This window comes from Ovis canadensis, chromosome 1 (genome assembly GCF_042477335.2).
Source record: "Ovis canadensis isolate MfBH-ARS-UI-01 breed Bighorn chromosome 1, ARS-UI_OviCan_v2, whole genome shotgun sequence".
Classification (NCBI taxonomy): Eukaryota; Metazoa; Chordata; class Mammalia; order Artiodactyla; family Bovidae; genus Ovis; species Ovis canadensis.
In genome coordinates, this window is record NC_091245.1 from 105,892,591 (window position 1) to 105,916,258 (window position 23,668).

Genomic DNA, 23,668 nt, shown 5'->3' on the forward strand with positions numbered 1-23,668 from the left:
TGCCACATAACCCCTTCATTTATCCTCCCCAAGAGATCAAAGCATAATCACACTACTAGTTTCCCCACCATGGGAACAGAGCTTGCACTGCCACCCAGCCATTAGGACCCCACCAGGTGACGGAGAACTGTCACCTCGAATCCTGTCTGCCACGAGAACCAGAACATATCACCTCTGTGAACATGCCCTCTGAGAGATCAGGATACAACCGCTGCTATTACTGTCCCCATCCTGAGGCTAGAGCTCTTTTCCAGCACTGGGCTCTCCACCATGAAATCAGAACATTGTCTCCAGTACCTGTGTCCATCCCACGACTGCCCATCTACACATCAGACCAGGTCACCAAGACCATGAGCGAGATTCCATACAGCTATGGACTCAGGTCCAACTGAACAGGAGAGGTCAAAGTGCAACATCCTTTCTCTGTTTTCAACCAAAAGCCACCTGCTTTTGGTTGGAAGGGCAGCCAGTTTCTTCCTCCAGCGCCCCCAGTGGCCACAAGGAACCTTTAAAGAATGGGACAGGAAACAACTGACTGGTTCCAGATTGGGAAAGGAGTACGACAAGGCTGTATATTGTCACCTTGCTTATTTAACTTACATGCAGAGTACATCATGCAAAATGCTGGGGTGAATGAATCACAAGCTGGAATCAAGATTGTTGTTCAGTCAACAAGTTGTGTCTGACTCTTTGTGACCTCATGGACTGCAGCACACCAGGCTTCCCTGTCCTTCACTATTTCCCAGAGTTTGCTCAAACTCATGTCCACTGAGTCAGTGATACTATCCAACCATCTCATCCTCTGTCGTCCCCTTTTCCTCCTGCCTTCAAGCTTTTCCAGTATTAGGGTCTTTCCCAATGTGTCATTTCTTCTCATTGAGTGGCCAAAGTATTGGGGCTTCAGCTTCAGCCTCAATCCTTTAGATGAATATCAGTACTGATTTCCTTTAGGATTGACTGGTTTGGTGTTGCTCTCCAAGGGATTCCCAAGAATCTTCTCCAGCACCACAGTTTGAAAGTATCAATTCTTCAGTGCTTAGCCTTCTTTATGGTCCAAATCTCACATCCAAACTTGACCACTGGAGAAAAAAAACATAGTTTTTACTATAAGGACCTTTTTCAGCAAAGCGATGTCTCTGTTTTTAATACATTGTCTAGGTTTGTCATAGTTTTCCTTCCAAAGAGCAAGTGTCTTTTAATTTCATGGCTGCAGTCACCATCCACAGTGATTTTGGAGCCCAAGAAAATAAAATCTGTTACTGCTTTCACTTTTTCCCCTTCTATTTGCTATGAAGTGATGAAACTGGATGCCATGATCTTAGTTTCTGAATGTTGAGTTTTAAGCCAGCTTTTTCACTCTCCTCTTTCACCCTCATCAAGAGGTTCTTTAGTTCCTCTTGGCTTTCTGCCATTAGAGTGGTATCAAGATTGCCAGGAGAAATATCAGCAACCTCAGATATGCAAATAATACCACTCTAATGGCAGAAAGAGGAGAGTGAAGAAGCTGTGCCCTGAACACCACCAAAAAAAAAAAAAAAACCTTCCCATATCCTGGAAGAAGCATGTGAATGAACCAGGGAAGCCCCATCTCTACCCCCAAAGATCCTTGAGATAGATACAGATGACACAGATAGAGATTTACACACATACATACATATACACATAAATATGTCTATACATGTATTTTTTTAAAGCTTGAAAAAGATTAAGGGAAGGATCAGAAGCTTTTCCAAATCCCCAGATTTACACTATTTCTCTCATTTTCAATTTCAGCCATTAAATACAATGAAGCAGAACAGAAAAGCTGTTTCTCCCCCAGACCTGTAATGGAAATTCCAAGACTTACCTTGAAAACAAGACCGCGAGGTCACCCCAGAAAATGGGCAGGACAACCAGCTGGGCTCACATACCAGCAGTGACTCTCTCCAAGGCTGACTTAATGACAAGTGGAACTCCATCCGACACCTCAGGAGAACCACAAATAACCCCCATCCTGGGGCGAGGGTCACTCAAAGATAACCCTTCTCACAGACGCTGGAGCTGGAATGCCGAGGGTCTACAGTGCCGGACAGGCGGAGGCCCAACCACCGCTGTCTGGACACTTGGTACGGAGACAGATTCACTGCTGACGGGAGCCACAACCCAGCCTGGGGCTCTGCTTTCTGCTCCAGAGCCTCCGGTAGGTTTTCCTAATAAAAGGAAAGACACCAAAGAAGTGGGGAGACCTCACATAGGACACCCCCATGAGATCAGGTGGACTGCCAGCCTAGTCCTTTCAGTCCTGGCCTCTGCCCTCCACCTTGGAAATCTTCTCTTCCTGATAATGAGCTCGGTTGACTCTCAGGAGGGTCAAGAGAAGAGAGATCATTTTCCTTCTGGATTTCCAGGCTGCCCATCATTGGATGGGGAGTAAGGGCATGTGGGCTGCACAAGGATACTCCTTCCATTGCCACACTACCAGGCCTGAACCATAGTTCAGAAAACAATTCTAACAACAGTTTGGAGGCACCTACCAAGCTTGGTAGCTCAGACCGTAAAGATTCTGCCTGCAATGCGGAAGACCTGGATGAGGAAGATCCCCTAGAGAAGAAATAGCTACCCACCCCAGTATTCTCGCCTGGAGAATTCCATGAGCCTGGTGGGCTACAATCCATGGGGTCACAAAGAGTAAGTACGTGACTGAGCAACTAACACTTTCACTGTCACCAAGCCCCAGGCATTGTGCAGCCAACTTCTCTCTGACCTGGTGATCCTCTGTTAGGCAGTTCCTGTCATCCCCATCATACAGAGTAACAAGAGGGTGCCCCAGTGGTTAAGAATCTGCCTGGACCGTATGACCCAGCAATCCCACTGCTGGGCATACACACCGAGGAAACCAGAATTGAAAGAGACACATGTACCCCAATGTTCATCGCAGCACTGTTTATAATAGCCAGGACATGGAAACAACCTAGATGTCCATCAGCAGATGAATGGATAAGAAAGCTGTGGTACATATACACAATGGAGTATTACTCAGCTGTTAAAAAGAATTCATTTGAATCAGTTCTGATGAGATGGATGAAACTGGAGCCAATTATACAGAGTGAAGTAAGCCAGAAAGAAAAACACCAATACAGTATACTAACACATATATATGGAATTTAGGAAGATGGCAATGACGACCCTGTATGCAAGACAGGAAAAAAGACACAGATGTGTATAATGGACTTTTGTACTCAGAGGGAGAGGGAGAGGGTGGGATGATTTGGGAGAATGGGAATTCTAACATGTATACTATCATGTAAGAATTGAATCGCCAGTCCATGTCTGACGTAGGGTGCAGCATGCTTGGGGCTGGTGCATGGGGATGACCCAGAGAGATGTTATGGGGAGGGAGGTGGGAGGGGGGGTCATGTTTGGGAATGCATGTAAGAATTAAAGATTTTAAAATTTAAAAAATAAAAAATTTTTAAAAAATTAAAAAAAAAAAAAAAGAATCTGCCTGGCAATGCAGGGGACACCGGTTTGATCCCTCCAGGAACTAAGATCCCACGTGCCTTGGGGCAACAAAGCCCACGCACCACAACTACGGGCCCGCAGGCTCTAGGGCGTGTGCGCTGCAACAAGAGAAGCCTCCGCGGTGAGAAGTCTAAGCACAGCGACTAGAGAGGAGCCCCTTCTCGCCGCAACCAGAGAAAGTCCACACGCAGCCAGGGACACCCGGTGCAGCCAAACAGAAAACAAACAAAATTGTAAAACAAAGAGAAACAAGAGGCCTAGGGGACCTGCCCAAGATCAAATAACCGAGTTGCAGATTCTAAAGGCCCAGCACGCTCATCTTGGCTGTTTTCCCGTCTGGTGTTTGAAAGGCACGCACAGAAAGGAAATGAGACGGGGCTGTGCATGTCAGAAAGCTGCTGCTGCCGCTGCTCAGTCCCTCGGCTGTGTTTGGCTCTGCGACCCTAGGCACTGTAGCCCACCAGCGTTCTCTGTCCACAGGATTCTCTAGGCAAGTGTACTGGAGCAGGCTGCCAGTTCCTCCTCCAGGGGATCTTCCTGACCCAGGAATCAGACCCGTTGTCTCCTGTGTCTCCTGCTCTGCAGGTGGATTCTTTACCACTGAGCCGCTGGGGAAGCCCTCTCAGAAAGAGTATGTGCCAAAGATAAGCCATTATTCTAACTGGGGAGTTCTTCCCACAATTTAGGAAACCTTGCTTCCTCTGGTTGCTCTGAAACTATGTTCCCAGCACTGATTTTATGACAGATACCATCTCTGGCAATCCCTGTGGCCCATGGTGGGAGCCCCCAGGGAGGCCTGGTGAGCACTAATCGTCTTTCTTAGCATAATAGCTTTTTCCTCCTGCAAACCTAGTGATTAAGCCTCCTGGTGGCTCCAGGAACTGGCAGATGTGAGCCGCAGAGGGTGAGAAAGGCCAGTGGCTTCCTACTTACTTCTTGTCACTTCCATTAGAGAGCTTCTAAACCACCCAGAAGGGCCATAGAAGGGAAAGAAGAGAAAGAGGGATGAGAGCCTGTCCTGAAGGCCCCCTAGATCTTATCATAGCTGCTTCCAGTGCTCTGGCCTTGATTTTGGCCAATGGGGCACTTCTGTATCTCCCGATAAAGGCCAAGAAGGCTAGCACCGCCGCCCCAACCAAGAAATTTCAGTTTGCCCAGTTCTCTTAGACCCACAGATCTCGTCCGATCAATTTTTTAGAGTGGAGAAAAAGAACAAGATTGCAAGAGAGCCTGAGAGACCTGAACCCCAGGTCTAGGACTGGAGAAGATTTATTTTAGTGTTATTGGTACCAAAGCAGGAATTTTCCAGAATGGGTTACCGGAGACAAGCAAGCAGCCAGTATCTCCTGCTTCAGGCTAGATAAGTTTTCACTGCAAAGATCTGGTCTTCCCATGAAGTAAAAGATGCAAAGTGCTTAGCACAGAGACAGCATGTGATAGGTACTCAAATGTTCATCTTTCTTGCCTCACTTTTCATCCTTTTCATATGAAGGTGTTTCACTGACGGAAAGGAGGCCTTGGTAAATAAGAGGGTTCTGTCACCTGGCTAAAGAATCCAAAAGCTTTAGGGGACTTCCCTGGTGGTCCAGTGGTTAGGAATCCACCTTCCAGTGCAGGAGATGTGGGTTCGATCCCTAGTCAGGGAACGAAGATCTCACATGTAGTGGAAGATGGGAAATAAATGACTTTGCAATTGCGCTTACTACTTCATATCCCATGTGTGTGCTTTATCGCTCAGTTGTGTCCAACTCTTTGCAACTGTAGGCTCCTCTCTCTAGGGAATTCTCCAGACAAGAATACTGAAGTATTCCCTTCTCCAGGGGATCTTCCCGACCCAGGGATGGAACCCGGGGTCTCCTGCTTTGCAGGCAGATTCTTCACCATCTGAGCCACCAGGGAAGACCTCGGGGCAATTAAGCCTGTGCTCCACAACTAGAGAGCCCTCGCGCTGCAGTGAAAGATCCCACGTGCCACAGCTAAGACCCGACACAGCCAACATTTTTCTTCAAAAATCCAAAAGCTCTAAATTCAATGCATCTAATTCATTTTAGTTCATGCCATTGCTCGGGAGGGGGAAAGTCACCCTTGGCTCTAAGAAATGATGACATAAGGGGAGGATCTCTGAGCATACATGTAGTTTTGCCCTGTCTGGGCTGAATAGGGCCTATCAGAGGTGAAGAACCTGCATCTGTGGGGCTCATTTCCACCTGGAGGAGCTTAGAGAAACTGAAGTCAAACTAGCCCAAGTGTGGACAGAGCCCAACTCCAAGGCGAGCTTAGTCACGCAGCTTCTGAGTTGTTCTTGGCTGGGGCGGAGGGCGGGGGAGGTGTCAGGCCCCTCGCTTCTCCCATCGCCCTGGCCTTGACTGTACTGAAGCAGCTTCGCCGAGTGATGCACCAAGAGAGGAGAGATGGGCATCCTTGTGGCAGCTTGTCAGCTGTACCGAAAAAGTGATGGTGGGGGAGGTGGTGGAAGTCAGTGACTCAAAGCAGGTTCAGGGATTATCTGCTGTTTTCAATTATCCACGTCCCTCATCACCATGGAGAATTGAGAATTGGGTGTATTTGCCTCCCCCTCAGCGCTCTTGCTGGCATTAGAGATGTGATTTGTACTTAGAGCAACTGTGGGAAAGGACTCAGAACGGTCTCTGTATAAACTCCCCCTAGCACTGAAATGCCATTAAATATCTCTCTGTGCCTGGCCCCTCCTAGTCCCTTTAAAAATAACTGGAAGAGAAACTATCTAGTGGGAAGAGAACTGACAATTATTGAGCATCCATGTGGTACTCAATACTCACTCTAAGCCAAGGAAACTACAACTCGGAGAGGTTAAGTGACTTGCCCGTGACTTGTCACAGGCAGGAGCAACAAAGCTGGTGCTCCAGCGCAGAGCCAACTGGCCTCAAGGCTCACCCCAAGGCTCATTTCCCCACCCCATCCCTCTCTCAGCGAACTCACGCTTCCCTCGTAAGACACAGTGGGCCTGTCTTGGACCTCCCTGTCTGTATTTGCTAAGATACTTTCAGTTGCCAGTAAAGAAACCCTAACTCAAGAGAGTTTACAAACAAAGACATTTAGGGAGTTCCCTGGTTGTCCGAGGGGTTAGGACTCGGTGCTTTCACTGCTATGGCCCAGATTTAGTCCCTGCTTGGGGAACTAAGGTCCTACAAGCCACATGGCAAAAAAAAAAAAAAAAAGGACATTTATTATCCCATACACTAACTCCAAGGTAGGACAGTTTCAAGGGCCATTAATTCGCTGGTACGTGTCACCAGGAACATGTTCACTCTGACTTTCTGCTCTATCTTCTGCATGTTGGCCCCTCCCTCATGGTAGCATGGCTGAAGCACCTCTATTACACTTCAGAGTGCAGAGACAAGTAAAGGAAGCCCTCTCGCCTTGGATCTCTCTCTCTCTCTTTTTAATATTTATTTATTTCCTTGGCTGCTTCAGGTCTTAGTTGCAGCATGCAGTATCTTTGACTTTTGTCGCAGCAGGCGAATTCTTAGTTGCAACATGTAGGATCTAGTTTCCTGACCAGGGATCGAACCTGAGCCCCCTGCATTAGGAGCCCGGAGTTTTAGCAGGGACCGCTAGGAAAGTGGAATACCAGGAAACTCCCTTGGATCTCTTTTTAATAATGAGAAAAACTGTCCCAGCAGTCCCTAGGTTTTCCTTCACTTCTCACTGGTTAAAAATGGGTTGCATGCTCAGACCTAAGCCAATCACTGACAAATCCCATGGGAGTGGGATTACCATGCTGCCTAGATTGGGACCTGTTGTCCTGGAAGGAAGGTGCTGGCCAGAGGGTGTGGACAAAGTGGGGATTCATGAAAGATGCGAGGCAAGTACTGCACCGGCAAGCTAGCCAAACATACTATAAGGATGCTCGCCCTGAGAGTGGACCTGAAGGCATGCACCAGCTCAGCATCCCTGTAACTCAGGTGAAAAGGGGCGAGGCGCCAGCTTGCACCAAAACGAGATCCACTGGCCTTATTGTGAGCTTGCTTATCTAGAAGACACACACAACCGCCTTCATTAGAGAGATTTGGAAAAGAAATCTTATCAGAGATGTGTTCTGTCCGATAACAGGGAAGCAAAGCCTTTTGTGAAACTTAACAGGCCACACAGGTGAGGCAAGCAGCTACGTAGCACCAAGGTCTTTAATTTCCTGTAGGAAGCCTGATGATTATCTGTCTGGAAATGTCTCAGCTCAAGTAGGGATATATGAGAGCCAGAATGAAAGGGCTCTTTATGTGGTCACGCTCTAAATTCAGACTCCTTAAAAAGAGATGCTTGTCTAAGAAGGCCAAACAAGCTCAGAGTAGCCCACCAACTCTGCCCTCTCCAAAGCCCCTCAAAGGCAGGCCAGGACCCCTTTCGATGGAGAAAACCCCTTTCAGGTCAGAAAACCCTGACCTGAAGACAGGCAAGAGATAAGGGAAAAGAGAAAGAGGAAATAAGCAAAGCGAGAGAGACAAAAGCACTCGGAGAAACAGGAGGTGGAGAGTGAGATCAAGAAGCTAAAGAGAGACGGGAAAGAGGAGGGGAGGAAAGCAGATACGACAATGAGAGAGAAAGGAAAAGGAGATAGGAAACTAGGAAGAGAAGGGAAGACAAGCCACAGAACTAGGCAGACAGGAGGTGTCCAATGATCACTTTTTCAAGGATTCTTGTTTACTGGTTGGAATTTCCAGCCCTAGGTCATCTTCTTATAGCTGGCTTTGCTTTCTGCACGAGGACAGAAATCCGGGGGTCACACAATGTTTTTCCAGCCAGCAGGATCCAGATGTTTCCAGTTCCTGAACAAGGCTGTACTAAAGGGTCGAGGGGTCATTATTCAAAGAGGCCTTGAATACTCCTGACTCCTAGTTAAAGGTGGAAGAAGAAACAGCTAGGACTCAAAAGAGTTATTCTCACTTTGTGAGCTCTGACATCTGACCTCACTTCTTATCCTGGTTTCCGTGGATGGGATGAGGACAAGCGTCTATAAACAATCTGTGTATTCCATCTTCCCACATACTCTCTCCAGGAATAACTGTCAACTTAGCAAAAGCTCTGTTTCCCTCTAGTTGCTGCCTAAAGAACTCTTATTCACCCCTCAAGACTCTATTCAGATGAGCCTCCTTCCATGACCCTTTACACCCCTCAAAGGGTCAGCTGCATCCCCTGCTACGTGCCCCCTAACACTCTGAAAAGGAATTCTCTCGAGGCACTTCTCATGTGGCATTGTAATTATGCATTTATGTTCCCCAACAACTGGGCAATGCCGCAAACATAGCAGAAATGCCATAAATATTTGTTGAGTTAATGAATGAATAAATAGATAAGTCTGCTTCCCTGACTAGATGGTGAGTTTCTCAGCTTGTGTGGAATCAAATTGAATCCCAGAACATTGGAGCTAAAAAGAGCGCTTAGCACCCACTGACTCCAGCTCTCAAATATCAGCTTTATCACAAACATGAACAACAGAATCTAGGGATCACCAAGCTCTTCTTACATCCCGGGGAGTAGATCATTGATCTATGTCAGTGTGTAGACACAGGAAGGTTCCAGTGTTTTCATTTCTTTACTTTTCTGAATTTTTATAGGAAAGGCTTTTTCATCATGAAAGGTTTGGAAAGAATAGAAGACAATAAAGAAGCCAAAAAATCATGTATATACTCTCTTATCTGAATCAGGCGTTGTTGATATTTGACATAGTCCAGTCTTCTGCGATGAATTGTTTTCCTTATAAAATTGAGATCGTGGTGTATGTACATAGGTTTTAGAGTAGTTGTAATTAGTATGTATCTGACCTTCTATCTGACTTTCTGTTCTGTTTATTTCATAAAAGGAAATCTCACCAACACATTAAATTCCATCGTACTACAAATAAGTATAATCCTGCCTACTTGGTGTTTTTGTCAGCCTTCCTCTCCATCTTATGTCTATAGTTTGCTCAGTCATTCACTATTTTGGGGTACCTGTCAGTTTCTGGCCATTATCAGCATCACACTCTGAACCTCCAGCAAGTACGTATGTGTGGTTAGAGGTAAAGCTTCTAATAACAGCATCATCTATGGATTCCGGAAGTGCTGCATCTCAGCCAGCTTAGATGGAAGCAAGGATAACATGCTCTGGAAGCCACTAACTGGCCCTGAAGGTGGCTGTGGTGATGGTGGCACCACTGGTGTGTGGTTGCCCGTGAAGTGTATGAGCCTAGGGGGCTGGGGCCAGGTTGCCGTGATACGCCTGGAGCCCAGATCCTGGCACACAGTGGGTAAATGAATGAATGTATGAATGGTGCATAGATGGGGGTGGGGGTGGATGACTGTGCTTAGATGCCTTGGCAGCATCTCAGCCTCCTGTGTGTTATACTCCCTGACTGCAAAACAGAGCCCCAAGCCTCTGGGGAAATCTGAGAATGGTACGTGTTAGCAGCAGGAAAGTGTTCCAAGTCTGTGGTCTGCAGTGCTGCCCCGCGGCAGCCGGACCCTGCCCCCAGCTGAGCAGTAGAGGGAACGAGTCGTGATGAGATGCTGAGTACAAAGCTCCCCGGCTCCCGGTGTCCCTCACGTGCTCTCACACCCACACACCCACCCGCTCCTACCCACGTGAGCCTCTCTGCTCTCATCTGGGGTAACCACCAGAGCAGTCTGTTTGGGCAGATAACCTGCTGGGTGAGAAAGAACATAACAGGGCTTTCCCTGTCATCCAGGGAGCAGCACTTGTCTGCTGGCCGTTCAACCGACAAAGCAGGTCAGCAGGCCTGAGAGCGGCTGTCCTGCTGTTCACTCTACATACAGTCCTCAGGCCCCTGCTGAGCCTAATACCGAGAATTCAAGGTGAATAATAGATGAATCCATCCTTAAGGAACTCACCCTTTTGTCCCAAACTGGCTCCTGTTTTGCAATCTCAAAACCATCCCCTTGTCCTGTATTCTTCATCTCAGGCAGAGAAAGCCCCATCACCACCACCCACACTCCCCCTCCAGATGCTGGGAGCCGTCCCCAGTTCCTGCTTCTGATCCTGCCGACCCAGGCTCATAAATGCCTTACAACATCGTCCTCTTTTCCTCTTCACCTCTCTAGTCCAAGCCATGACCCCAACACCTCCTGACTGGTCCGACTGTCACCCCCGCCCCACCTTCACACCCACCCTGCACAGGGCAGCAGAGAAATCTGTTGAAAATGTGAATCTGGCCACATTGCTCCACTGCTTGCATGCCCGATGATTGACTTCAGTTGTGTCTAACTCTTTGAGACCCCATGGACTGTAGCCCACCAGGCTCCTCTGTCCCTGGAATTCTCCAGCCAAGGATACTGGAGTAGGTTGCCACGCCCTCCTTGAGGGGATCTTCTCGACCCAGGGATCGAACCCACATCTCTTGCGGCTCCTGCATTGCAGGTGCATTCTTTACTGCTAAACCACCAGGGAAGCCCTGCTCCTCTGCTTAAAAGCCCATAATGGCTTCCCAGGGCCCTTGGGATGAAAGCCAAGGCCCTCTTTAGTGCAGCCCCATGGCCCAAGGGGGCCGACCTCACTCTCCTCCCTTGCATCACCCTTCGTCTCGCCCCACCTGCTCCCACACACCCAGCACGCTGGCTTCCTCCAGCTCCACAAAGAGCCAGGTGACCTCACCACTCAGGGTGCCCGTGATGTTCCTCTGCCTAGAATGCCACCAACACTCCTTCCCACCATCTTCCTTCCCTGACCACCAACCCCTCCCCAACCCTTGAGTTCCCATGCAGCCATCGCTTCCTCAAGAAAGCCATCCCTGATCCCTAGGCTAAGGCTGGTTCTCTGTTATTCATTCCATTAATACCCTGTCCTAGCTTCCCTGGCTGGAGAAGGCAATGGCACCCCACTCCAGTACTCTTGCCTGGAAAATCCCAGGGACAGAGGAGCCTGGTAGGCTGCGGTGCATGGGGTCATGAAGAGTCGGACACAACTGAGCGACTTCACTTTCACTTTTCACTTTCATGCATTGGAGAAGGAAATGGCAGCCCACTCCAGTGTTCTTGCCTGGAGAATCCCAGGGACGGGGGCAGCCTGGTGGGCTGCCGTCTGGGGAGTCGCACAGGGTCGGACGCGACTGAAGTGACTCAGCAGCAGCAGCAGCAGCAGCTTCCCTGGCACTAGCTCAACTCTAGCCAGAGATTATGTACTTAGTGCTGGAGCCTTCCACCCCAACTCCCACTAAAACAGAAACTCCGAACAGTGGGTGCCGGGTAACCTAGGGCCTGGAGCACAGAAATTCTACAAAAATTAAGTAAGACACTTTCCTGCTTGTCCAGGGGGTTAAGAATCTGCCTTCCAGTGCAGGGGACATGAGTTCATTTCCTGGTCAGGGAACTAAGATCCCATGTCCCATGGAACAACTAAGCCCCAGGCACCACAACTAATGAGCCTGTGTGCCACTAGAGAGAAGCGCACGCGCCACAAAGAAAACTCTCACGTGCCACAGTGAAGACCCAATGTGGTCAAGTTAACTAATTAATTTTTTAAATTATTAAGTGACGATTATAGCATAGAGCTAGGAGCTGTGACAGTAGGCACAGATGAGGCCCCTGGATCAACCCCTGAAAAATGGGTGAGGCTGGGGTCATTTCCCAGGAATGGTAAAGCTTAAGCCGAGTCCTGAAGGTGAGCCAACCAGGGGCTAGAGTGAAGACATTCTCACTTTAGGCAGAGATAAGCTTTGGAGGATGGTTTTGTAGAAACTGAAAATAATCTCAGATGGCCTGGGTTCACCTGAGTGCAAGAACACTTTGAGAGATGGCTAAAGAATTAAGCAGGAGATAGATTGAAGGGTTTTTACAACCAAGAGAGGTAGTTTGATAAGGGAATGGAGAGCATCAAAGGATTTAAACAGGAGAGTGACCTTATTTAAAAAAAAAAAAAAAGTACACTTTGGCTCCAGTATGGAGAAAGGATGGCATGGTATCAAGGTTGGAGGCAAGAAGATCAGTTTGGAGGCTGCTTCAGTAATCCAGGAAGTTGATAAGGGCCTGGGCTGAGGCAGTAAGAAGAGAAAGGAGGGAAGGAGGAAAATTAGAGAGGTGTTTGAAGATAGGATTGACAAGGTGACAATTTTGGTAATCTATTTTGGTGACAAAATAGATTAAGATGGAGAAGAGGGTCATTCCCAAATTCCTGTCTTGAGCAGCTCAGTGAAGGTAAACTCTCTAAGATAAGGAATGCAGGATGAAGAAGAGATCAGGGCAAGGTGATGATACACCACTTATTTGTTATTTGTTGAAATTCGGGTGTCTATGAGCCAAACCTTTTCATACTGTTCATGGGATTCTCAAGGCAAGAATACTGAAGTGGTTTGCCATTCCCTTCTCCAGTGGACCACATTCTGTCAGACCTCTCCACCATGGCCCACCCGTCTTGGGTGACCCCCACATGGCATGGCTTAGTTTCACTGAGTTAGACAAGGCTGTGGTCCGTGATCAGATTGGCTAGTTTTCTGTGATTACGGTTTAGTGTGTCTGCCCTCCGATGCCCTCTCACAACACCTACTATCTCACTTGGGTTTCTCTTACCTTGGACATGGGGTATCTCTTCACAGCTGCTCCAGCAAAGTGCAGACGCTTCATGAACAGTATGAAAAGGCAGAATGATAGAATACTGAAAGAGGAACTCCCCAGGTAGGTAGGTTCCCAATATGCTACTGGAGATCAGTGGAGAAATAACTCCAGAAAGAATGAAGGGATGGAGCCAAAGCAAAAACAATACCCAGTTGTGGATGTGACTGGTGATAGAAGCAAGGTCCAATGTTGTAAAGAGCAATATTGCATAGGAACATGGAATGTCAGGTCCATGAATTAAGGCAAATTGGAAGTGGTCAAAGAGGAGATGGCAAGAGTGAATGTCAACATTCTTGGAATCAGCGAACTAAACTGGACTGGAATGGGTGAATTTAACTCAGATGACATTATATCTACTACTGTGGGCAGGAATCCCTTAGAAGAAATGGAGTAGCCATCATTGTCAACAAAAGAGTCCGAAATGCAATACTTGGATGCAATCTCAAAAACGACAGAATGATCTCTGTTCATTTCCAAGGTAAACACTCAATATCACGGTAATCCAAGCCTGTGCCCCAACCAGTAACGCTGAAGAAGCTGACATTGAACGGTTCTATGAAGACCTACAAGACCTTTTAGAACGAACACCCAAAAAAGATGTCCTTTTCATTATAGAAGACTGAAATGCAAAAGTAGGAAGTCAAGAAACACCTGGAGTAACAGGCAAATTTGGCCTTGGAATGCAGAATGAAGCAGGGCAAAGGCTAATAGAGTTTTGCCAAGAAAATGCACTGGTCATAGCAAACACCCTCTTCCAACAACACAAAAGAAGACTCTACACATGGACATCACCAGATGACCAACGCCGAAATCAGATTGATTATATTCTTTGCAGCCAGAGATGGAGAAGCTCTATACAGTCAACAAAAACAAGACCGGGAGCTGACTGTGGCTCAGATCATGAACTCCTTATTGCCAAATTCAGACTTAAATTGAAGAAAGTAGGGAAAATCACTAGACCATTCAGGTATGACCTAAATCAAATCCCTTATGACTATACAGTGGAAGTGGAAAATAGATTTAAGGGGCTAGATATGAAAGATAGAGTGCCTGATGAACTATGGATGGAGGTTCATGACATTGTACAGGAGACAGGGATCAAGACCATCTCCACGGAAAAGAAATGTAAAAAAGCGAAATGGCTATATGAGGAGGCCTTACAAATAGCCGTGAAAAGAAGAGAAGCGAAAAGCAAAAAGCAAAGGAGAAAAGGAAAGATACACCCATTTGAATGCAGTTTCAAAGAATAGCAAGGAGAGAGAAGAAAGCCTTCCTCAGCGATCAATGCAAAGAAATAGAGGAAAACAACAGAATGGGAAAGACTAGAGATCTTTTCAAGAAAATTAGAGATACCAAGGGAACATTTCATGCAAAGATGAGCACAAGAAAGGAAAGAAATGGTATGGACCTAACAGAAGCAGAAGATATTAAGAAGAGGTGGCAAGAATACACAGAAGAACTGTACAAAAAAGATCTTCATGACCAAGATAATCACAATGGTGTGATGACTCACCTAGAGCCAAACATCCTGGAGTGTGAAGTCAAGTGGGCCTTAGGAAGCATCACTATGAACAAAGCTAGTGGAGGTGATGGAATTCCAGTTGAGCTATTTCAAATCCTGGAAGATGATGCTGTGAAAGTGCTGCATTCAACATGCCACCAAATTTGGAAAACTCAGCAGTGGCCACAGGACTGGAAAAGGTCAGTTTTCATTCCAATCCCAAAGAAAGGCAATGCCAAAGAATGCTCAAACTACCGCACAATTGCACTCATCTCACACACTAGTAAAGTAATGCTCAAAATTCTCCAAGCCAGGCTTCAGCAATACGTGAACCATGAACTTCAGGTACGTAGGTTCCCAGGTTCAAGCTGGTTTTCGAAAAGGCAGAGGAACCAGAGATCAAATTGCCAACATCCGCTGGATCATGGAAAAAGCAAGAGAGTTCCAGAGAAACATCTATTTCTGCTTTATTGACTATGCCAAAACCTGTGACTGTGTGGATCACAATAAACTGTGGAAAATTCTGAAAGAGATGGGAATACCAGAACACCTGACCTGCCTCTTGAGAAACCTATATACAGGTCAGGAAGCAACAGTTAGAACTGGACATGGAACAACAGATTGGTTCCAAATAGGAAAAGGAGTACATCAAGGCTGTATATTGTCACCCTGCTTATTTAACTTCTATGCAGAGTACATCATGAGAAACGCTGGACTGGAAGAAGCACAGCTGGAATCAAAATTGCTGGGAGAAATATCAATAACCTCAGATATGCAGATGACACTACCCTTATGGCAGAAAGTGAAGAGGAACTCAAAAGCCTCTTGATGAAAGTGAAAGAGAAGAGTGAAAAAGTTGGCTTAAAGCTCAACATTCAGAAAACGAAGATCATGGCATCTGGTCCCATCACTTCATGGGAAATAGATGGGGAAACAGTGGAAACAGTGTCAGACTTTATTTTCTTGGGCTCCAAAATATTTTTGGGGGACTGCAGATGGTGATTGCAGCCACGAAATTAAAAGACGCTTACTCCTTGGAAGAAAAGTTATGACCAACCTAGATAGCATATTCAAAAGCAGAGACATTACTTTGCCAACAAAGGTCCATCTAGTCAAGGCTATGGTTTTTCCAGTGGTCATGTATAGATGTGAAAGTTGGACTGTGAAGAAAGCTGAGGGCCGAAGAATTGATGCTTTTGAACTGTGGTGTTGGAGAAGACTCTTGAGAGTCCCTTGGACTGCAAGGAGATCTAACCAGTCCATTCTAAAGGAGATCAACCCTGGGTGTTCATTGGAAGGACTGATGTTGAAGCTGAAACTCCAGTACTTTGGCCACCTCATGCGAAGAGTTGACTCATTGGAAAAGACTCTGATGCTGGGAGGGATTAGGGGCAGGAGAAGGGGACGACAGAGGATGAGATGGCTGGATGGCATCACTGACTCAATGGACGTGAGTCTGAGTGAACTCCAGGAGTTGGTGATGGACAGGGAGGCCTGGCGTGCTGCGATTCATGGGGTCGCAAAGAGTCAGACACGACTGAGCAACTGAACTGAACTGACTGATAAGCCAAACCAAATGCACATGGTAAATGGGCCCAGAGCTCAAGAGAGAGGCCAGCAGGTGTGCAGCTCAGAAACAATCTGTTAAGCACTTGGAATGAAAGGTTGATGCTTAGAAGACTTCCCTGGAGGTACAGTGGATAGGAATCCGCCTGCCAAGGTGGGAGACACGGGTTCGATCCCTGGTCTGGGACAATCCCACATGCCACAGAGCAACGAAAAGCCAGTGCACCACAGCTACTGAGCCTGTGTCCTGCAGCTACGGAAACCCATGCCCCTAGGGCCTGTGCTCCCCAACCAGAGAAGCCACCGCAGTGAGAAACCTGAGCACCGCAACAAAGAATAGCCCCCGCCCACTACAACTAAAGAATGCCACGAAAGAAAGCCCGGGGACAGCAAGGAAGACCCAGCATAGCCAAAGACAAATAAATAATTTGTTAAAAAAAAAAAAAGAAAGGTTGATGCTCAGAGACGTCAATATCAGAGAGGACTGAACAGAAAATCTTAAAAGCAACCAGAGACATTATATCCAGAAGAAAAATGATAGTTTAACAGCAGACTTCCTGTCATAAATAATTCAATCCAGAGAACTATTAAGCAACATCTTTAAAGCATGAAAAGAAAAGCACTGTCGGACTTCCCTGGTGGGGATGCAAGTCCAGTCCCTGGTGGGGAAACTAAGATTCCACAATGCCGAGGAGCAACTGAGCCCACGAGCTGCAACTACTGAGGCTGAGCGCCACAGCTAGCGAATCCGTGTACAAAAGATCCCACGTGATGCAGTGCAGCTCCTGGGTGCCACAACTAAGACTCAACACAGCCAAAGGAAACAAAAATAAATAGATAAATATTGTTTAAAAGAAGAAAAGCACCGTAGACTATGAACTCTATTCCCAGTGAAAATATCTTCAAAATTAAGATAAAACAAAGACATTTTCAGACATATAAAACCTAAAAAGTTTCATCAAAAGGAGACCCGAACTATAGTTATATATGTTAAAGGAAGTCCATCAATCAGAAGGAAAATGATAACATATATAACATATATATATTATATATATGTAGATATATGTGTATATATATATCTACACAAAGGAATGAAGAACATCAAAACTGGTAACTATGTGAATAAGCAAAAAAATTAGAGAAAATGGATTTAAAGACTTCTCTGGTGGTTCAGATGGTAAAGCATCTGCCTGCAGTGCAGGAGACCAGGGTTCAATCCCTGCGTTGGGAAGATCTGGAGAAGGAAATGGCAACCCACTCCAGTATTCCTGCTTGGAAAAACCCATGGACAGAGGAGCCTGGTAGGCTACAGTCCATGGGGTCGCAAAGAGTCAGACACGACTGAGCAACTTAACTTTCTTTCACTTTCTTTCAATCCAAAAACACCAAAAAAAGGGGGAAAGAGACAAAAATAAAGAGGACAAACAAAAATTCAGTTAGGATGTAAATGCCTTAAATAGCATAATCAACCAAGTTGACCTAATTGACATTTACAGAACCCTCCATGAAACAATAGTAGAACACGTATTATTTTCGAGTGCACATAGGACATTTACCAAGACAAACTATATCCAGAGCCATAAAGCAAGTCTCAAAGAATTTAAGTCACATAAAAATATCCTCTGGCCATAATGAAACTAACTTAGAAATCAATAACAGAAGTCAGACAGAGAAGGGGAAATATATGATATCCCTTATGTGTGGAATCTAAAAAGAAATGCTACAAATGAACTTACTTACAAAACAAAACAAAACAAAAAACCTCACAGACTTAGAAAATGAACTTACGGTTGCAAGAGATGGGGGCTGGTAGGGATAGTAAGAGTTTGGGATGGTCATATACACACTGCTGTATTTCAAATGGATAACCAACAAGGACTTATTGTATAGCACATGGTACTCTGCTCAATGTTATGTGGCAGCCTGGATGGGAGCAGGGTTTGGCAGATATTGGATACATGTATATGTATGGCTGAGTCCCTTGGCTGTTCACCTGAAACTATCACAACATTGTTAATCGGCTGTACCCCAGTCCAAAATACAAAATGCAAAAAAAATTACAGAAAGATCTCGGCAATATCCGCAACCATTTGGAAACCAAATAACACACCTCCAAATAATCCATGGGTCAAAGAAGAAATCAAAAGGGACAATAGAAAGTATTTTGGATGAAAAGAAAACACACAGATTATAATTTGCCACGAAACAATACATAAAAATTATAGCACCAAATACCTGTATTAGAAAAGAATAAAGAATCGTTCAGTGGTTAAGATTTTGTACTTCCGCTGCAAGGTGTGTGGATTCAATCCCTGGTCAGAGAACTAAGGTCCTACAGGGTACAGCCAAAAAAAATCTTTTTAAAGAATAAGGATCTCAAACAAATGACTTTAGCTTTAATGTTAAGAAGTTGGGAAAAGAAAAAAAGAAGTTGGGGTGCTCGCTTCAGCAGCACATATACTAAAATTGGAACCATACAGGGCTTCCCAGGTGGCGCTAGTGGAAGAGAATCTGCCTGCCAACGCAGGAACAATACAGGGAAGATTAGCATGGCCCCTGGGTAAGGATGACAGGCAAATTGGTGAACGCATTCCATATTTTAAAAGAAAAAGTGAAGGAAAGAAGAGAAAATTTAAAACCTAAGCAAATGAAAGAAAGCAGTATCAGTGGAAATCAATGAAATAGAAAACCTAAAAAATTTAGAAAAAAAATCTATCAAACCAAAAGCTGCATCTTTGAGAACATTAATGAAACTGATGAATCTCTGACTCCAGGATAACAGCTGGTCACAAGAAATACCAAGCTGTGATTAGAAGCCTGAAGTTTTCAGTCCTACTCCTCATCCTCCAGAGAGGGGAGAGAGGCTGGAAATGGAGTTAATTAAAATTGACCATGCCTACACGAGGAAGCCTCCATAAAATCCCAATAGCATGGGGTTCGGGGAGCTTGCAGGTTGGTGAACACATCCTCATCGTGGTAGAACAACGGTCCCCAGCTCCACAGGGACAGAGACTCCTGTGCTCGGGGCCCTCCCAGACCTTGCCCCGTGTATCTCTGTATATCCTTAAAGAAACTGGTAACATAATTTTTTTTTAATTGATGAATCTCTAGCCAAATCAATCAGGAAAAAGAGGAAAGACAAAAAGTCATCAACATCAGGACTGAGAAAGTAACAAACCTCCATATTCTTAGGTATTAAGAAGATAATGAGGAAATATTAAAAACAACTCTATGCCAATAAATTTGACAACTTAAATGGACAAATTGCTTGAAAGACGCAAACTACCAAAGTTCATACAGAAAGAAATAGATAATGTGAATAATCCTATTTATTTTTATATTTATTAAGGAAAGTTCCTTGTTTAAAATCTTCCCACAAAGAAACCCCAGCCCTGCATGTCTTGATTGATGAATTCTACCAAGTATTCAAGGAAGAAATAATACCAATTTTACACAAACTCTTCCAGATAATTGAAGACGAGGAAGTACCCCTAACTCATTCTATGAAGCTAGAATTACTCTGATACCAAAACAAGACAAAGGCATCATAAGAAAAGAAAACAAGGCCAAAATTCCTCACAAACATGGATACAAAAATTCTACACCAAAATTTAGCAAATTGAATTTTGCTATATATAAAAAGAATATATATATATATACACACATATATATAAAGGATAAAATACCATGATCGAGTGAGATATAGCCAACAAAGGCAAAATTGGTCTAACATTTGAAAATCAATCAATATAATTCCCTATGTTATTAATAACAAATGTAAAAAGAAAAAGAGGTATTTTTAAATGTGGCAAAAGTATTTGATGAAATCCAACATACATTCCTGATTAAAAACCTGCAGCGAATCAGTAATAGAACAAACCTCCCCAGTCTGATAAAAGGCATCTACAAAAATAACTATGGTTAACAGCATACATAATGGTTAAAGTCTAAGGGCTTTCTGCCCAAGACTGGGAATGAGTGACATCCAAACTCATCACCTATTCTGACGATGGTACTAAAGTTTCCAGCCAGCGCAACAAGATCAGAAATAAAAGACATCCATATTAGAAAGAACTGAAACCGCCTTTAGGCTTCCCTGGTGGCTCAGCGATAAAGAATCCACCTGCAGTGCAGGAGACATAGGAGACATGGGTTCTACCCCTGGATCAGGAAGACCCCCTGGAGAAGGAAATGGCAACACGTTCCACCATTCTTTCCTGGGAAAAAAATCCCACGGACAAAGGAGCCTGGCAGGTTACGGTCCAGAGGGTCTCAAAACAGTCAGACATGACTTAGTGACTAAACAAAACAAAGCAAAAAAAGAAAAACCACTGTCTCTATTCAGAGATGACATAATCATCGATGGAGAAAATTTGATGAAGTTCTCTAAAAGAGCTACTGGAAATGATAAGTGAATTCAACGAAGTTGCAGGATACAAGATCAATATACAAAACTCAATTATATCTCTACTTATTAGCAATAAATAAGTAATGACAACAAAATAAATGACAATTACAGTAGTTTTAAAACTACGACGTAGGGGTAGATCTGATCAAAGACATGCAACATCTGTGCACTAAAAATTACAAAACCTGGCTGAGAAGAACTAAATAAGTGGAGAGATATATACCACAGTCATGGATCAGAGACTCAGGGATGTTAAAATGCCAGTTCTTCCAAAGTGTCTATGGGATTCAATGCAATCCCAATCAAAACCCCAGCCAGGTTTTAATAGATATTTACGAGCTTGTTCTAAAGTTTATGAATGTGGAAACGCAAAGGACCTTGAGGAGCTGAAAAGACCCTGAAAAACAAAGTTGGAGGATTTATACTACCTGGTGTGAAGACTAATTATCTAGCTAAAATAATTTAGACAGTGTGGAGTTTTTAAAAAGCAGACAAATAGATCAACAGAAAGGAATAGAGAGTGCAGAAATAGGCCTAGACATATGTGTACACAGGGCTCCCCCAGCGGTATTAGTGGTTAAAGAACTTGCCTGCCAATGCAGGAGACTTAAGAGACTCCGGTTCAATCCCTGGCTGGGGAAGATCCCTATGGACAGAGGAGCCCAGTGGGCTACAATCCACACGGTCACACAGAGTCGGACTCGACTGAAGTGACTTAGCACACACTCATATGCATAGTCTTTTCAATAAATAATGCCAGAACAACTGGATATTTATATGCAAAAAAAAAATCTAACAATCTATACCTCACACTACACACAGAAATCAAATTAAAATGGATCATAGGCTTAAATTTAAAACCTAAATTTATAAAACTTTTAGAAGAGAACATAGGAGAAAATCTTTGTGACCTTGGGTCAGACTGGGGTTTTGATTGGGACTGTATTAAAACTATAGATCAACAGATACAATAGTAAAAGCACAGTCTATAAAAGAAAAAATGATAAACTGAACTTCAACACAATTAAGGGGAATTGGAGAGCCTCACAAAACGCACCCGATTTTAGTACAGGCTGCCAAGTGCCGTGGGAGGATAGTGGGCATTAGTTGGTTACACTCCCGGCAATAAGTGCCCTCATCCCTGTCCTAAAAACGCTCCCTCTGGGAACCACCCCACTCCTACTTTGTAGGAGCCACGTGCTTGGATGAGATTGCTCTCACTCCAGTTCCCAGGTGATCTGCCTGGCATAATTTCATTGCTTGTACCACACACTGACTGATTCGGGAAGAGAAGCTCTAATATGAACTGGTGCGTGGATTCTCTTATCCACTTTAGGTCAGTCTAACCACAGTGGGGTTTAAGGCTTTTGCTCCATGGCTGGGGAAGAACACATTCTCTCTTTCTGCCCTTACGTCAAGAAGGATGAATGCAGTCTTTATCGCTGCTGGCACCCATCTTGACTCCTTGAGAGAAGTCAATCTGAAAACAAAGCCAACAAGTCTGAAGAGGCTAGAATCCAGAGGACGAATGACGAAAGGAGCCGGCGTCCTGATCAAACCATGCCGGAAGCTGTTCCTTCTGAAATTCTTAGGCATCTGAGATAATAAAGTCTCTTTATTATTTAAGTCCATTTGAATGGAATTTCCTCTTACTTGCATCTAAAAGCATCCTTATTGATATAGGAGCTTAGAAGACAGCTCATTAATTTTGTCTGATAATACTGGAGAAGTCTTCCCAGAGGGGACATTATTCGACCTTTGATTTATAGGCTAAGTAGGCTTTCGCCAGCTAATAAGAGAAGTAAGAATGATCAGCTGACTCTGTCACCCTGAGGACAGCCTGACTTCCCTCCAACCCTGGAGCTGAGATCCTTTCCCCAAGTCCTCTATCCCCCTTGAATCTTCACCCTCTCACCTCCATTCACCAGGCAGCAGCTTATTGCCAGTGGGGATATATTAAAGCTGACTCCTTCTGCCCAGGAAATGGAAAGAACCCAGGAGAATTAACTGGAAAAAACCTATTAAGCAACAAAGAACATACCCAGCTAACAAGTCATCTTCAGAATTCTAAATCATGCAAGTGGCCTTCTTGAATGGTTTTCCCTGCCTGTAAGAGCTCTCCACCTCGAGAGGACCTTGGAGACCAACGGGGTCTGGAATTTTCCTAGCCTGGGCACGCCTCATCCCTCTCCCCTGTGTGCCCTTCAGGCATGAGACTTTAACAACAAGACACACTTAGCCATGAAACCCTCACATAATTACAAAGAATCCTTTCTCCTTTTGAGAAGCGAGCCTTTTCCCCTTGGGCTGAGATAAAAATCCAGCCTTTGATGTGGCCTCAGAGCTTCATGTTGATTAGAGTTCCTTCTTGGGCAGTGCTTTTCAGCACGTTATCTCATCCAAGCTGAGAACCAGCCAGGGATTCTGGGGCCCACATAGCAGATGAGGACCTGGGGTCTCCCGGAGATTAAATGGCTTGCTCAAGGTCACGCAGCTAGCACCTGGTGGGGGCCCATTCCTGGATCCCTGCACTGCCTCTCTTCTTACACGAATTCTCAGAAAAGCATCTCCACTGTGCCTACAGTCTGCTATGCGAACAGCAGCCAACCTCACCAGGGCAACAAGTGTTCTATCCTCCCATAAATCTAGGAATCCCCCGGTAGATCATGCCTTCCCTCATAGCTTAGTCAGTAAACAATGTGTCTGCAGTGCAGGAGACCCAGGTTCAATTCCTGGGTCAGGAAGATGCCCTGGAGAAAGAAATGGCAACCCACTCCAGTATTCTTGCTTGGAGAATCCCATGGACAGAGGAGCCTGGCAGGCTACAGTCCATGGGGTCGCAAGAGTCAGACACAACAGGACTAAACCAGCAGCCGGTACATCTTGACAGGGTGCAGCTGCCAAAGTGAGACACTGGGCAGTCACTGGTTGCATCTGGGCCTCAAATCCCTCCACGTAAAGTGGACCTAGCTGCCTCACCAGCAGTGGGGACAGTCGCACAGGGCCACTGTGCTCCTCTGATGGACTGGCATTTACCCTCCACCAGCCTGAGAGCTGGCCGCAGTCAACAGTGCTGGAGCGGGCGTGGGTGCTGAGGGTTCCAGCCGACCACGT

At 45.3% G+C, this 23,668-nt stretch overlaps 1 protein-coding gene and 1 pseudogene across 3 annotated transcripts in view; one reads left to right on the forward strand and one right to left on the reverse strand.

Annotated features, from left to right (window-relative positions):
• Positions 1-573: 573 nt before the first annotated feature.
• PMVK (phosphomevalonate kinase) overlaps positions 574-23,668 on the reverse strand; it is a 58,295-nt gene continuing 35,200 nt past the window's right edge. For 2 of the 3 annotated variants that reach the window (XR_011247185.1, XR_011247184.1), the window contains 2 exons: positions 1,847-2,189; positions 574-1,079 (listed from right to left, as the gene is read on the reverse strand). Coding sequence is in view for 1 of the 3 variants with exons in the window: in XM_069543808.1 (XP_069399909.1) it covers positions 1,030-1,079 (50 nt within the window). In the remaining 2 variants the exon portion in view is untranslated. The remainder of the gene's footprint in view (positions 1,080-1,846; positions 2,190-23,668) is intronic. The other variant, XM_069543808.1, reaches the window with a different exon arrangement.
• Positions 18,648-18,748, forward strand: LOC138431581 (U6 spliceosomal RNA; annotated as a pseudogene).